At 35.2% G+C, this 15,289-nt stretch overlaps 3 protein-coding genes and 1 long non-coding RNA gene across 5 annotated transcripts; 3 read left to right on the top strand and 1 right to left on the bottom strand.

The window, feature by feature from the left end:
- The first annotated feature begins 252 nt into the window (after positions 1-252).
- Positions 253-3,097, top strand: LOC110857925. 2 transcript variants are annotated; one of them, XR_002548716.2, is made up of 4 exons: positions 253-491; positions 605-795; positions 870-1,182; positions 2,909-3,097. It is a non-coding gene; the product is annotated as an uncharacterized LOC110857925 (long non-coding RNA). The 2 variants fall into 2 exon arrangements; XR_004836616.1 differs by lacking the exon at positions 2,909-3,097 and having other exon boundaries at positions 870-1,930.
- A 4,742-nt stretch (positions 3,098-7,839) lies between these two features.
- LOC110857859 (cytochrome P450 2K4) lies at positions 7,840-10,661 on the top strand. The gene is made up of 3 exons (XM_035858228.1): positions 7,840-9,423; positions 9,492-9,633; positions 10,483-10,661. The coding sequence occupies exons 1-3, from the start codon at positions 9,307-9,309 to the stop codon at positions 10,659-10,661; spliced, it is 438 nt and encodes a 145-aa protein (XP_035714121.1). The 5' UTR covers positions 7,840-9,306.
- On the top strand, positions 7,948-8,828 carry LOC118432873 (farnesoate epoxidase-like). The gene is made up of 4 exons (XM_035858229.1): positions 7,948-8,023; positions 8,096-8,313; positions 8,382-8,687; positions 8,733-8,828. Exons 1-4 carry the CDS (start codon positions 7,948-7,950, stop codon positions 8,826-8,828), a joined length of 696 nt encoding a protein of 231 aa, XP_035714122.1.
- Positions 10,662-10,935: 274 nt separating the features above from the next.
- LOC110857626 (farnesoate epoxidase) lies at positions 10,936-13,579 on the bottom strand. The gene is made up of 9 exons (XM_022106226.2): positions 13,316-13,579; positions 13,030-13,164; positions 12,592-12,809; positions 12,224-12,535; positions 12,024-12,132; positions 11,786-11,966; positions 11,599-11,716; positions 11,348-11,489; positions 10,936-11,258 (listed from the first exon to the last, which is right to left on the bottom strand). Exons 1-9 carry the CDS (start codon positions 13,404-13,406, stop codon positions 11,080-11,082), a joined length of 1,485 nt encoding a protein of 494 aa, XP_021961918.1. The 5' UTR covers positions 13,407-13,579; the 3' UTR covers positions 10,936-11,079.
- Positions 13,580-15,289: the final 1,710 nt, after the last annotated feature.

Raw genomic sequence — 15,289 nt, 5'->3', positions numbered from 1 at the left:
GTTGTTGACATAATTTATAATATTGACGTGGGTGGAATATTTTTTTCGAAAAAATTTGTTGTGCGTAAGCTTGTGATCTTATAAATCTTGGTGGTATAACAAATTATTTCACCGTGTCATCTGAGATGATTCATCCCTGCGTCACACAAAATTGAGATGTCATGTATGTAGTTAATTTTGACGTAAGTAGCATAATTATGATTACATTGCAAAAATGTGCGAATTTATATCACATCATTCAAAATCCTTTGGAATTATAGGCTTTCATCAATTTGTAGACATTCAAAACTAGTTAATGATTTTGTTGTTTTATTTGTATCCGGTTGGACTAAAATATATTTAAATAGGTTAAAAGATGAGCATTTGTGTGCAGTCGACTGTCGTGTTTTTTCCCGAATAGTTATTGAAAAATTTGAAAATGGGTGGAATTTTGGGAATTATTTTGCTAATCAGTGGTGTCACCTCCGTATGCAGCATACCCATCGAAGTCCGTAAGTCAGCAACACGCTATGAAAATACTTATCAGTTCAGTTAACAGATTTGTACTCGCGAGAAATAATTTTGAAGAGAAAATATAATAATTTTGATGTAAATTCTCTTAAAGGAGGAGGAATAGGATTACAGGGTCAAAGGACTTGTCCCCCTGTCGATCCCACCCTTCTTTTGACGGGGGGACCGTGCATATTTTTGCCAGGTGTCCACTGTCGACATGACTTGGAATGCGGGAGCGGTTATTTGAGCTGCTGTCCAACCGCGTGTTACTCAAAATGCGTAACATCCTATTAAAAATTCGAGGTAATAAATTTGCATAAATACCAGTGAAAATAAACTTATTGCTGACTGTGCATGAAATATGTGATTGATTTCAGGAGAATTTTAGCAACATCTATCATGCTGAGGACAATGGCTTAAGTGAGAGTTTATTATTACTTCTGAAAGTACAAAATGCGTCATCTGTAAATTATCTAAGAGGATTTATGAAAATAGAAAAGTGATCTAGCACACACAAACTAGCTTTATCTGTATATTGGTCTTGGTACAATAAAATTTGCAATAAATAATAGTTTCTGGAAAGTTAGAAACCAGAATGAAAATTAGAAATAAGTACGTATGTACTTATACACATGTATCTACATATTTATCTAGGAGTCTACAGGTCGTACGACATGTTCAAAATGAATGGTACGATGTTGCAGGCCCCGTTCTAGGCAATGTGGCGCCCTAGGCAAAACTTTAGTGGCGCCCCCATGGCCATATGTGCTGGCACAGTCAGATCAAACACTTTTACTATTGCACAGTAAAAATCTCTGTGGATGGAAAATTTCCCGCTCCGTGAGCTCAAAGCAATCCCTAAGGGGCCAAAGTTCGTATTTTACCGTCCAACAGAGATTCTTGCTCGGAAATACGCCAAAAAATATAATCGTACACAAATTTGAATTTAGCGTTCGATTGCACAATCAGCAATTTTTAAATAAATTTGATAACATATATTTCATCCCTAACAAAAATAAATGAATATTCGCCATAGCACAGAAACCTCATAAAAATTTCTCACTTGCTTATTAAAAATTAAAATCAAACCAACAAGGGAGAGCTGTAAGGTTGTTATCCCAGGTTTGGACCGAACAAATTTAAAAATATGCATGCTCAGAAATAAGCGGAGCGCACATAAAGTGCATAAGTTTCGTTTTCTATTTGGAATGCACGTGTTTAAGAATGTAATGTGGCGTAATTATTTAACAAATTGTGAGCCAAAATGTGGATTTTCCTGATTTGAAGCCTATTCCAAACATTAAGCTCACTTTTTGCTCATTACTCCCATGAAATTATAAAAATACATTTTTAAATACTTTTGAACTTTTCATGCTACGAAAATTTCTTAATCATTAAGGGTGCAAAAATGTTATTTTTTAGAATTAAACTTAAGTGTTTTAAAAAATTACATTTTATAATTTCAGGAAAATAGATCTGAACAAAAAATTGTGCTCAAGTTTGTTGGTCCGGCTAAATTCGAAAAGTGATAGCACTGAAAATCCTTGGTCGTAAATGTACTAAACAATTTCTTTACGGCACTCCAAATAAAGTTGAGTAAAATTTGCGATGACACAACGGGTTGTGCAAAATTTACCCGACGAAGGTAAAATTTACTCAAGGTTGAGCTAAAATTCTACAATGTTGCATAAATTCCAACTTTCATAGTGTAAACTTTACTCAACCAGTTGTGTGATCGCAAATTTTACTCAACCTTGGGTAAATTTTAATCCAATTTATTTAGAATGGGACATTCTGGAAAACGCAAAAATACGGGCCAGCTTATTTCTGACCGTTAATAATTTAAAATTGGTCAGGTCAAAATTGGAGATAACCATTCCACACTTCTACATTGTAAATCACTCTTACGAAGAAATTGTCTTACGTATACATACATATATACGTAAGACAAAAACTTGTCAAATCAATACAGCCGGTGTAAATATATGACTTAACCGCCATGGTTACAATTGTGATTCAGAGCATTGTAACTTGTAACCACCGGTGTCAAAATCATCATAACTCGGAATCAACAGTTTAACCAAGGCGGTTAAGTTATATATTGACACCGACCGTCACCGGAGGTATTGAAGTTTTTGCTTAGAGTGTAGAACTTCATCTAGGAGGATTTTCAAGCTAACAATTTGTGAACAATATTTGAAAATAAAGTTTGTTTTTCCTATACATATTTCAGTTTTTTTAATGTTCTCAGCCCCGACAAATTATAATGCTCAAAACCTGTTTTTATCTAGTGTATACGGGCGCCTACCGGCGCCCCCCAGCACGTTGGCGCCCTAGGCGGTTGCCTAGCTCGCCTATACCTAAAACGGGGCCTGCGATGTTGCATTATCTATGTCAAAATTTGGTGAATTTTCAGATGTGCAAAAGCATATCGATTTTATACGCAAATCGTCCATTGCTGAAAGAAACGCGTTGTTCAAAAGTTGTATTTACAGCACCCAAGCATAAATTTAAACCCGGTCGTATGCTCCGCGTCACGTAGGCGGTAGCGTCTAAGTAAATTTTTTTCAGCCATCGTGTTAAGGTTTATGTTGTACAGAATTTAACTGGCTTTCTAACGGTACTACATTTGATTATGAAAAAACTAACGAGTATGCGTAATAAATCATATCAGAAAAAAACACAAAAAAATTAGCTGCAAAAGTTTAAACCCGTTCCATATTAAAAATCATTTCACAACAAAAGGGCAGTGAGACACGGATTTAACAAAAATTTCCATTCATCCTAGTCCCCCTACTTGCTAAAACAGCTAAAAACTGGGAAAGAATCTGAAGTTGGCCATTGCTGTGAAAACATATTATAAATTTCCACGAGCGGGACCTGGGGCCCTTAAAAATTAGTGCTATTTTCAAATTTAACAAAAATTTGATCGAAACAATTATTAGGAAATAGAAAAATATATCTACTGTACCATGTAATCCTAAATCGGGACAGCCAACCGTCAAATCCAAGCAAATTAGCTGAAAAATTGTTTCAAATTCAATCCAAAATGGTGGGATGCTATTCCAAAATTTTATCTCCGAAATCAAGGGGCATTGTCAGATCCAAGTTAACCCATGAAATGTGAAGAGGAGACTTTATGAACAAAATCTCAAGGGTAGATGAGTTCGAAAAAAAATGTGGTTGACTATGCCAAGCTTAAGCCAAAGACTGATATAGGCCAATGAGCACGTTGAAATGTCTTGACTTGGAAAAAGGAATGTCTTGTACATTGAGTACAAGAAATTCCTTTTTAAGACCTTCTCCAGGTCTCCTCCAAACGTATTCCACCATTTTATTGACTAAAATACCGAATTTTGTTTCGCCCGGTCACGATACCCCTTGATCCAGTCTTGGGTGGTTCATTCAGAGTGTTCATTTACCCATATCAGTCTTCGGCTTAAGCTTGGCATAGTCAACCACATTTTTTTTCGAACTCATCTACCCTTGAGATTTTGATCATAAAGTCTCCTCTTCACATTTCATGGGTTAACTTGGATCTGACAATGCCCCTTGATTTCGGAGATAAAATTTTGGAATAGCATCCCACCATTTTGGATTGAATTTGAAACAATTTTTCAGCTAATTTGCTTGGATTTGACGGTTGGCTGTCCCGATTTAGGATTACATCAGGGTTGTTAAAGAGACAGCAATTTGATAAGACTTATCAAATTACTGTCTCTTTAACAACCCTGGGATTATATGGTACAGTAGATATATTTTTCTATTTCCTAATAATTGTTTCGATCAAATTTTTGTTAAATTTGAAAATAGCACTAATTTTTAAGGGCCCCAGGTCCCGCTCGTGGAAATTTACAATATATTTTCACAGCAATGGCCAACTTCAGATTCTTTCCCAGTTTTTAGCTGTTTTAGCAAGTAGGGGGACTAGGATGAATGGAAATTTTTGTTAAATCCGTGTCTCACTGCCCTTTTGTTGTGAAATGATTTTTAATATGGAACGGGTTTAAACTTTTGCAGCTAATTTTTTTGTGTTTTTTCCTGATATGATTAATTACGCATACCCGTTAGTTTTTTCATAATCAAATGTAGTACCGTTAGAAAGCCAGTTAAATTCTGTACAACATAAACCTTAACCCGATGGCTGAATAAAATCTACTGATAAGCTTGAGCCATCGGGGCGCGCAGCATACGACCGGGTTTAAACTTATGCCCTGGTGCTGTACGTAAGTAAATACTTGACCACTTAAATAATAATTATTCCTCGTCAGGATTCTACGGGTAACCCCGTAAAAATTTTCGACCTTTGGATTGCGTATACTATATTCATATATATAGAATCCGTTAAATATATGTAATTTTAAATAAACGTTGAGCAAAGTTATAATGCGGAAGGCAACAAGGTTGCGTTCACTTAAATTACTGAATGTATGTAATGTATGTATGCACATATACACAGATCACATATTGCATCCTATATAAATACATATGCGTGTATGTACAATATTTATTATATTAGTATACATTTGCGTACATACTTATGTTAGCGGAATACGTGAATTATGTACATAAGTGATATGGAAAATAGGTTGCATGTTCCAGTACTAACCCAACTTTGAGGCCCATAAAATTTCATTGGGTTACAAAAAACTGGTTTTTTCGTCTCCAGTTTGATAACTGATCTACAAATATAATGAAATAACTTTATCCTTCTATTATCCCTGACTGTGAAAATCTGCACAGCAAAAATTCAGCAAACTTATTTTCCTCGTCACACATTACATGTATTTAATTTAAATTGCATGTGTCGTAATCATCGCCTGATTCTTATTCTGAATCCACTACGTGAATTTATCAAATTATATATTTTTATTCAGCTGTAACATAAAATTTAAAAAAATTCGCATCTACGAATTTTGGAAATTAAAGATTTTCACAAAATGTTTTTCATCATCGCCATCACAGTTTGTGTGGGATTGATTATCATAGGGCGGATATGTATGTACTTAAATTCCTCAAAATATGTATGTAATATGTACTTAAAAATATGCGAAAATATGCACGTAAAACATATTTTTCAACCGAAATTTTCTACTATATTTGCATTTAATTTTCTAAAAGTTTCAAATTTGTAACACTCTTATTAATGAATTATTATGTATTGTATTTTAATATTCATGTAATGACCCGTAAAACGACATTAGCCATATTTAGAGATTTTCAGGGGCAATTTTATGACTTGAAAAATGGGGCAAAATGGATTTTCTAGTCGTTTACACGAATTAAACTCCGTTATCATGAAAGTATAATTTTTATCCAACTTTAACGTCTGAATGAAGAAACATATTTTTTCCTCAGGAAATCCTGAAATATGCATTAAAATGTTTATTTTTAGAAAATGCTCGAAATATGTAGGAAAATATGTGTATTTACGAAAAAACCTCAAAATATGTATGAAAATATGTATATGTACGAAAACCCTAAAATATGTAAAATATGGAAAACCATGTTTGAATTTTTGAAATCATGCTTCGATAGGATGTGTGTATACGAAGTTATAGTAAGATCTGATTGGGAATGAAAAAGTTAGAAATACATACATATCCGCCCTCTGTTGATTATATATTATTTTCTACGAGGCGATGATACCACGGGAGAACCACCTGGTAAATAAAATAAAAACATGCAAACTTAATTAATACAGTCAATCCAAGAAGTATTGGCAACCCCAACGCAAGCTAAATAAAATTGGCTATAACTTTTGCATGCAATATCCAATTAGTTTGAAATTTTGCATACATTTGAAAAATGTAATGTAGTGTTCGACTATAATCATGCTTCCGACTAAAATTAAATAACCCGCACGTTATCCTGATTTTGATACGAACGAGTCAGGTACGAACCTCCAAAAAGTATTGGCAACCTGTGTCATAATTATTTGTGCGAAATTTTTATCACGACAAACCTCTGCGTCTTATCAAGGTAAGTTAATCCGATCACAGAATATGACTTTATCTGCTTCGTAAGTCCAGATTGGTATCGTCTAGAACCAAAACGTCCACACCAAACGGGTTATTCTTGGCGGAGCTAGAAATAATCGTGCCTCCTTCACAATCAAGCTTGGATATCAATAACTCATACAGAAAACATGCTCCGTGATATTTACTATTCGAAACGTAGCCAAAGAACATGAGGCAAAAAATTTAAGTTCCTGGTTTTCTATGATACTATTAAAAATGCCTGCTAATCCTAAAATCAACGGATTAATCAAGCAAATTAGCACTAGAGATCGGAAGATTTCAGCTCCCAAAACCATCGTAAATTTGAGTACAAACTGTGGGGTCAACATTGCATGCATTATGGTAATCAATCAAAAATCATGCCATGGGGTTTCAGGGTCCAGTATCCCGACAGGCGCGAAGGTCCCCAAAACGAAACAACTCAATAAATTGGAACGGGCTAAATACCATCTTTAATAGACTTCGAATGAATGAAAAAGGGTCTGATGGTCTCACATAATCTCATTTTACCTATTCGGAGCAAATTAAATGGTTAAAGTCTGTTGGATGCAATAAAAGGCTCAGAAAAACGAATAGGTGCATATGGCAGTTCAGCATAGAGGATAATAGATTATGGTTTGGGGTTAAATGACCAGATCGCTGCGTAGTTACCTGGTCATTATCGACGAAATCATGACCAAGGAGTTCTAAGTAATCATTCCAAACGATAACTGGAAAATATTTGACAAAAACATGACCCAGGAAGGAATTTCATATTCCAAAAATGCTGTGGCCCCAAACATGCATCCAAATTAACCGTGCACATTTTTGGATACCGAAAAAGTTATGCTTCTTTCGTTGGCCACATAGTCTCCCGATGTGATTCTGATTGTACGGGTTGAGATAAGAGGGACTGGTGGGAAATCACTAGTCGAAAAACGAGCTTGTCAAAAGTTCGAAAGAAGATTGGGAAGCCATATCAAAAAGCGTTATAAAGAAACTGGTCGAGTCAATTCCAAGGCGAATTTCTGCTCTTATTGCGTCGTGGGGGGGTGCTACGCGGTACTAGAAGCAGTTTATCGAAACAAAATTGCAGTATCTATGATTATGATTTTTTAAATTAAGGGTTGCCAATACTTTTTGTGGGTTAATTTCGCAAATTTTCCAACAAATTATATAAAAATCGTGACAATCTATTTTTAATCAACAAAGGATTATTATCATCGAGTACCACATTAGATTTGTCAAATGTGTGCAAAATTTCATGCTAATTGGATAATGCATTCAAAAGTTATAACCAATTATATTTAGCTTCCGTTGGGGTTGCCAATACTTCTTGGATTGACTGTACATACATATACACAGCTTGTACGTGCATTTCTGTATGTATTTCACAGGACCAAGACCATTGCCAATTTTAGGAAATTTGCTAGATTTGGCGAGAGCATCGGACAATATGATCCAAACATTTGGCGTGTTAGCAGAAAAATATGGAGAAATATACACTGTAAAAATGGGGTCGAAAAAAACTGGTAGACGAAAATAATTTAAAGATTTACATGAAAATTTAGTAAACTACTTTCTGAATTTAAAAAATTGCGTAGTTATTTTAACCTCAAAAGAAGCCATCCAAACGGTTCTCTCCAATGACGCTTCAAACGGTCGTGACAGATCGGGAACATTTGCGGATCGATGTTGGAATAAAAATTTAGGAATTGTCACCTCCGAAGGAGAACTTTGGGAAAAATCAAAAATTTGGACGTTTAAAACTTTAAAGGAACTTGGATTTGGAAAATCGTTTGACATAGAAAATTTTATCCGTGTAATTATTTTATTTAAAAAAATATCCAAAAAATGGGTTTACATATTTATTTCTTCATTAAATTTTAGACTGCATCGGAATCCTTATTTTCTGAAATTGACAACAAAATGGAGACCTGTGGTAGCATCGGGGTCGGTTTGCTATTTAACAAGTCGATCCTGGCCATCATGTGGCAAATGATAGTTGGTCGCCTTTCACGAGAGGATGAACCCCTTATCGACACCTTGTCTGAAAAGGGGAACAAATTTGCACAAAGTAGCCTTTTTGGTGCGGGGATCGTTAATGTCTTCCCGTTTTTGAGATTCGTCTTCCCAAATTTGCTAGGATATAATATGCAAATGGATTTCTTCAATACGTGTAATAAAGTTGCGAAGGTGAGGAACGAATGTAATTAAGAACGAACATTGCATAAATAACAGAATAGCCATCCCAACTTAAAAAAATCTGTTCTGTCCTACGAACAGTACGAACAGAAACAAATACAAAATTCTGAAGTCTTTTACCAGAAACCGTAAATAATTAATAAATTAAATATAATCTCAATTATGTAAGTAAGCTTCTACTTTTTAAAGGACCTCTTCTTGGAATCGGAGGCAAGACAAAAACTGAAGCAATCTTTCGAACCGGCTACAAATTTGCGGGACGCTTTTGTCCAGAATTGTGCAAGGGAGCCGAAAATATTTAGTTGTATGTGCATAAAACCGTAATTATGCGTAATTAATTTTCTAATTTAAAAAATTTGGTAATATAGGCGAAAATTTCCAACTCATATTTCAAGACTTGCTTTTGGCCAGTACCGACACGACAAGCTCCTTCATGGAGGCAGCGCTCCTTTATCTCGTTTCGTACCAAGATGTCCAGGAGAAAATTTATCGTGAAATAATGCAAATATGTCCGGATGGGAGTTTTCTGAATTTTTTGGATAGAAAACGGTAAATAAATTTTATCTTACAAATCTGAATCCTTTAATAATGTTGTGTGGAAATTTCCAGAATGCCGTATACGCAAGCATTTTTTCTCGAGACCCATCGCAAATCACGACTCGCACAAAATTTTGTTCCGAGAAGAGCATTAAGAGATTTCAAGTATAAGGAGTACACAATTAAAAAGGTGAATCAAAATCAATAATGAAACTGCACAGTTAAATCCTTAATGAGTAAATTTGAATATGTTTTTAGGACACCGTAATCATTCCCGATATTCGATTGTATTACGAGGACAAGAACATTTGGCAAGATCCGGGAACATTTAATCCTGAAAGATTTATTAATTCGGATGGAAATCTTGTTAATGCTGACGCCATCATTTCCTTTTCTTTTGGTAGGTCGAGTTTAAGATGTATTTACATATCGTCGCTGTAGATCCATAACCTGCCAAGTTGAAAACCAGTTGGAAGCATAAAATGCCAAGTTGAAAACCAGTTGGAACCATAACCTTCCAAGTCTGTTTTCGTGATTTTTCAGGAGAGCGTAAAAACCCGAACCACATGATTGTTGGTTGAAGGAATCGCAGTAGTTGATTTTTTCACTGTTTAATGTTGAATGTAAATTTATATTTCATCCAAACAATTTCAAATTTTGCATGAACATGCATAAATATATTCTTAATCATAATGTTGCATCAATTCCCGTTTCGATCGCTATAAATTTTTCAGGAAAAATATAAAACCAAATTTTTTACGGTTTTTGATTTTTCCTGAAAAATTTATAGCGATCGGAGCGGGAATTGATGTCATGTTATGATTAACAATATATTTATGCATGTTCATGCCAAATTTGAAATTGTTTGGATGAAATATAAATTTGCATTCAACATTAAACAGTTCCTAGATCGCATAGATTAGCCATCTTGCCACGAGTTTTTCGAGCAAGAGAAAGCCAAATCTTATAAATTTTATCAGTTTTTGATCTTTAATATCTCCGGAACTAGGTGGTTAATAATTTTTTTGAAAAAGCCATTTTATCGCTAGCTAAATGCCAAATTTTTATAGACTAAAATCGCAATACACCCCAAAACAGACTTGGCAGGTTATGGTTCCAACTGGTTTTCAACTTGGCATTTTATGCTTCCAACTGGTTTTCAACTTGGCAGGTTATGGATCTACAGCGACGATATGTATGTCTAACAAAAAGTTAATACGATTTTGACTTTTTTTTACAAAACAACCAGGAAAACGAGCATGTCCGGGAGAAAATCATGCCAACATTTTGTCCTTCCTTCTTCTCACCTCAATCGTACAAACATACAAATTAAGCGTTCCACAGGGCGAACCCAAGCCAAGACTGGATATGAAACCAGGCTTCGCACAAAAACCGTTCCCATTCAAGGTTCATTGTGGCCGAAGGTAAATAGATACATATGTCCTGAATTGTTAAGAAAATTAATCAACGTAATAAACATGAGTACCTAAGAAAGTTAGAGTAAGCAGTCTTGACTGATACAGTTAATTACATATGTATATACGTATATGTATATGTTCCTTGACATGCACGAATCTCCGTTTGGAATAAAAAAACTTGACCGACCGAAGTGTATTTACGTGTATAAAGAAACTTACTCTGCATCATATTTAGCTTGCCGGTAAAATTTACATGAAATAAAATATGTTTTCCATATGAATAATTTATGTGAATTTGTATGAAAACAATAAAGTTACAACATTTATTATGAATGGCACAATGTTGCGATATTCAATTTATAAAAAAACACAATGCAATGTGAATTTATAACTGCTAATCTAACCTTATCAATCCTTCAACATTTATCCTATCGCTTGGTAAATGTGGCTTGAAAAGGGTACGGTTTTAGAGTTAATCCCGGCTTCAAGTCTAACCTGGGCATTTCTTGACCTTTCGGAACGCTCAATTTGTACCGTTGGAGGAGTGAGGTGACCAACAAAAATGCAACAATGTTCGCATGCAGCTCTCCAGGACAGTTCCTCTTCCCTGGAGACAAAGTTAATTAATAAATTATTATTAATTACGGTATTACATGACCATAATTAGATACATTATACTTTAAATACGTAACTCACCAAACGAAAAAGAGATAATATTCCCTGCATTCACAACTTGTCCAGCCTCGTTAAGAAAACGTTCCGGTCTAAATGCGTCTGGATCTGTCCAATTTTCCTGACTTTCATAGTACAGCCGCGTGTCGGCCATGATAATGGTATCCTAGCCACCAGAAACAGGTATAGAAATACTTCGCATACTAAATATTTTACAATATACAATATTGCAATATTGCAATATATTAAATATTTTACATTATGTAATTTCGCACCTTTTTAATAATATAATCCTTATAAGCAATGTCCGACAGAGCGCGACGAGGCAGCATGTTCTGGAGGACTCGTCCCTTTCTATGCGTCTCCAAGAAGAAAGCTTGGATGTACGGCATCCTAATTTTATCATATCAAGTAGGTAATTTTTCTTAATAATTCCACTTAAATAAAATCCTTTAATCGTACTCTTTTCTATCTGAAAAACATAAGTCTCTCCCATCCGGTACAACTTTTAAAATTTCTTGATAAATCTTCTCCTGTACATCCGGATAAGCTACGAGGAACAGTATGACAAACTCCATGTAAGAGCTGGATGTGTCGGTACTGGCGAGAAGCAAGTCTTGAAATGTGAGCTGGAAATTTTCACCTAAATAAACAAAGGTTAATTACTTGATAGTTAGGGTTAATTTTATTACTTCAGTACTATTAAAAATTTTCGGATCCGTGCTAAAATTCTGGACGAAGGCTTCCAATAAATTTGTCGGTGTCGTTTGTGACGTACTCCATTTTTCTTGCATTTCCTTGAACAAATTCTGCAAATTAGGTAAAATACTTGTTTATGTAATTATTAACAAATTTGAAATCTGAGCGTTAAAATTTGAAATTTTGTTCAGTAACCCTTACTAGTGCGATTGTATTGGAAGTATTGAAATAATCCATTTGCACATTGTATCCCAACGCCTTTGGAAATACAAATCTCAAAAACGGAAACGCATTGACGATCCCCGTCCCAAGAATGCCGGATCGAACGAAAGCATCCCCTTTCTCCGCGAGTAGTTTGATGTACGGTTCGTCTTCCGGTGAAATGCGACCAACCACCATTTGCCACATGATGGAAAGGATTGGGTTGTTGAAGATAAGTTCGACATCGACGTCACAGCTTTTACCAGTTCCGATCTTGTCGTCAATTGTGCCAAATAAACGTTGGGAAGAATCCTAGAAAATTTATGTCAAAAATCTGCAAGTTTCCTGAGATTTTGAATTTTGTTCACCTGAATGAAATGTTCCATATCGGAAGATTTACCGAAACCGAATTCTCGTAAAGTTTTAAACGCCCAAGGTCTCAACTTGTCCCAAAGTTCTCCTTCAGAAAAGGCAATTCCTATTTTTTTATTGAAACTTCGATCTGCAAACATTCCCGAGAAATCCCGAGCAAGCGTGGCTTCATTGGTGAGGATGGTCTGCATGGCTTCTTTCGATGTGAGGATGACTGTTTTGATGATTTCGAAATATGAAATTGGCATTAATGTAACATTCTAGATATTTTGAATTTGCATGAGTAAATATATATATTTTTGCATAATGTACACATCTGTATGTACATGCATACATATGCAAATGTGATTTACTATTTGCATTATTTCATGTGGAGACATTGACAACTTACATATGCATTACATAAAAAATGTGTCATATTTATATACACATACCTGTCCTTTTAGATCCAATTTTTAAGGAAAATATTTCCCCATATTTTTCCGCCAATATTCCCATCGACAAGGTCATGTTATCCGATGCCTTCGCCAAATCGAGCAGATTTCCTATAATTGGCCATGGTTTTGGTCCTGCAGAAAAATCACCAAATTAAAAGTTTCAATTTTATAAAAACAACTTTCCGACTGAAGCGAATGTTCGAAACATCAGTTCACAAAGGTAAAATATGTCTTGTAAGTTATGCAGTTGTACATAAACTGTAAAATATGTGGAATTACATACCTGGTGGTTCTTTATTGTTATGCTCATCTTTCAAAAGGAAGAAGTAAATTGTAAGAAAAAGCGTAACGCCGAGGGCGACATAGACAAACATCTTTCTCAAGTGAAACAAATTTCGGAACTGAGATTATGTAACAACTGATTAAGAAAGTACGATCATGGACATTTTGAAGAGAGGATAGTGTTAAATTTTATAAATATGTATGTATGTACATATGGAGAAGCGTTTAACCATAGTGCATGGAATCGCTTAAACGAACTGATTGTACAATGCGGTAGGTCATGTAGATTGGATACGCGGTTTGGGATGAGATGGCCAGTTTGCATGAGGAGAGGCAGTCTACATGCCACTCTCAGATCTTGATGCCCTTTGCATATTTTAGTCCCCCAGGGAAGTAATGCATAATTAAAGTAGTTTTACTCCATGGCCACGTTTGTTCCCGCCACACATATTCGATTTTTCAAGACATTCCACTGCTCTTGAACTAAGGATTTCACACAAAAAAAATCAAAATAAAAAAGTGAGATTTCTACTAAATATTATGGGTGGAATTCAATATATGTTAGGCAATGCTTAGGCAAGAGAAATTTGCCTAAGCAAATTTTATTTGTATTCAATATTTGTTGCTTAGGAAAAATTCTAAGCAAGTACTGAGCAAAATATTTAGGATTTTATGTATTCAATATGCACAAATTCCTAAATTTTTTGCCTAAAGTTATTCCAGCTCGGAGGTGGAATAACGACTTGCGTAACTATAATTTAGCTTAGAAAAATATTTATTTCGACCATTTTAGACGTAGTTTGGGGCGAGGATGTCAAAAATTGACATAGTTTTGACGTGTCATGACCTTATGACCGTGTAGACGACACCAAAGTCAAAAATGTCAAATTTTGTGTCTTCATCGTTTTACACGTAGTTTGGGGCGAGGATTACAGAAATCGACATGGTTTTGACATGCTATGACCGTGTGACCGTTTCGCTTCACCCCTTTGTTACATTTCGCTTGCAACGGTTTATTAAATATTCTAATTATTTGCAATTACATACAAGGTAAAACTTCAAAAACAGTTTCACATATACTGGATCTACTAAATAGTGCATCACTTTGTAAGTTTAGTAGCGAAGTTGTCAAAAATAGGTTTCGAAATTTGAAATTTTTGTAGAATATTCCAAATATATCGAACTGGATATATCTCCGGACAAAGAAGACTTTAATCCATTATCCATCTCGTATTTAACCTTTTTCTTCACCTCCGTCATTAGTACTTTTCCGGAAGACTGCAATTTCATTACTAATTTTCTTCCACCGGAACAGAAATTTTCTTAAAGTATCGTCCGTTTCTCAAAGCTGGAAGTACATCTTCCTACACATAGCCTAAAATCTTTTTTCGAGTCGGATAGGGGAAGTTTAGAGGGCTTTTGACAAAAATTCGTCAAAAAATGCCCAAGAAATTATGAAAATGCCCATCCGAAGTCGACCATCGCATAAAACATTTTTCGGAAGGAAAATTGTCACAAACGAAAATTTTGGAGAAGCTGAAATTATCCGGATAGTGTTGCTCATTCTACAGAGTCTAGTATACTTACTTCCGTTGGAATTGGATGAAAATCTAAATTAGCGGGACTGCTATCCTCTGTAAGGTACCAGACCCCAAAAACGTAACGCGTACCGTTTTTCGAAAAATCGACGCTCTAACAAGCCAGGAAAACACTCAGGCCCAAACTCAAAGTGGAAAAGTTGTTAAAGTATGTCAGCTGCATGTGCTTGCACCATCAACAACAAACTTCAAAAACGTCAAAAAAGGGCCAAATTCAACCGAAAATCTCTCCGAAAACCACGCAGTATGCAGCCAAGTTAAAAGAGAAATGCTATGGATTTCAATCATTCCTAATTCCCAGATACCTGGACAAGTCCTGATGCCACTCCTTTAGATTTTTAATGGGCTTAGACAACTAAAAAACAATAGATTCTTCT

This window comes from Folsomia candida, unplaced genomic scaffold (genome assembly GCF_002217175.1).
Source record: "Folsomia candida strain VU population unplaced genomic scaffold, ASM221717v1 Fcan01_Sc019, whole genome shotgun sequence".
Taxonomy (NCBI): Eukaryota; Metazoa; Arthropoda; class Collembola; order Entomobryomorpha; family Isotomidae; genus Folsomia; species Folsomia candida.
Note: the sequence above shows the minus strand (reverse complement) of the source record. Positions and strands in the feature narration are given on the sequence as shown.

Excerpts from the sequence above, each read along its gene's own strand:
- LOC118432873 (XM_035858229.1), top strand. The coding sequence starts at position 7,948 with ATGATCCAAACATTTGGCGTGTTAGCAGAAAAATATGGAGAAATATAC. Across the intron at positions 8,024-8,095 it reads AATGGGGTCGAAAAAAACTG|TTATTTTAACCTCAAAAGAA; the intron begins GTAGACGAAAAT and ends AAAATTGCGTAG. Across the intron at positions 8,314-8,381 it reads ACATAGAAAATTTTATCCGT|ACTGCATCGGAATCCTTATT; the intron begins GTAATTATTTTA and ends ATTAAATTTTAG.
- LOC110857859 (XM_035858228.1), top strand. The coding sequence starts at position 9,307 with ATGCCGTATACGCAAGCATTTTTTCTCGAGACCCATCGCAAATCACGA. Across the intron at positions 9,424-9,491 it reads AGGAGTACACAATTAAAAAG|GACACCGTAATCATTCCCGA; the intron begins GTGAATCAAAAT and ends ATATGTTTTTAG. Across the intron at positions 9,634-10,482 it reads CATCATTTCCTTTTCTTTTG|GAAAACGAGCATGTCCGGGA; the intron begins GTAGGTCGAGTT and ends CAAAACAACCAG.
- LOC110857626 (XM_022106226.2), bottom strand. The coding sequence starts at position 13,406 with ATGTTTGTCTATGTCGCCCTCGGCGTTACGCTTTTTCTTACAATTTAC. Across the intron at positions 11,717-11,785 it reads TGTTTTTCAGATAGAAAAGA|GATGCCGTACATCCAAGCTT; the intron begins GTACGATTAAAG and ends TGATAAAATTAG. Across the intron at positions 11,490-11,598 it reads AGGATTATATTATTAAAAAG|GATACCATTATCATGGCCGA; the intron begins GTGCGAAATTAC and ends TCTGGTGGCTAG.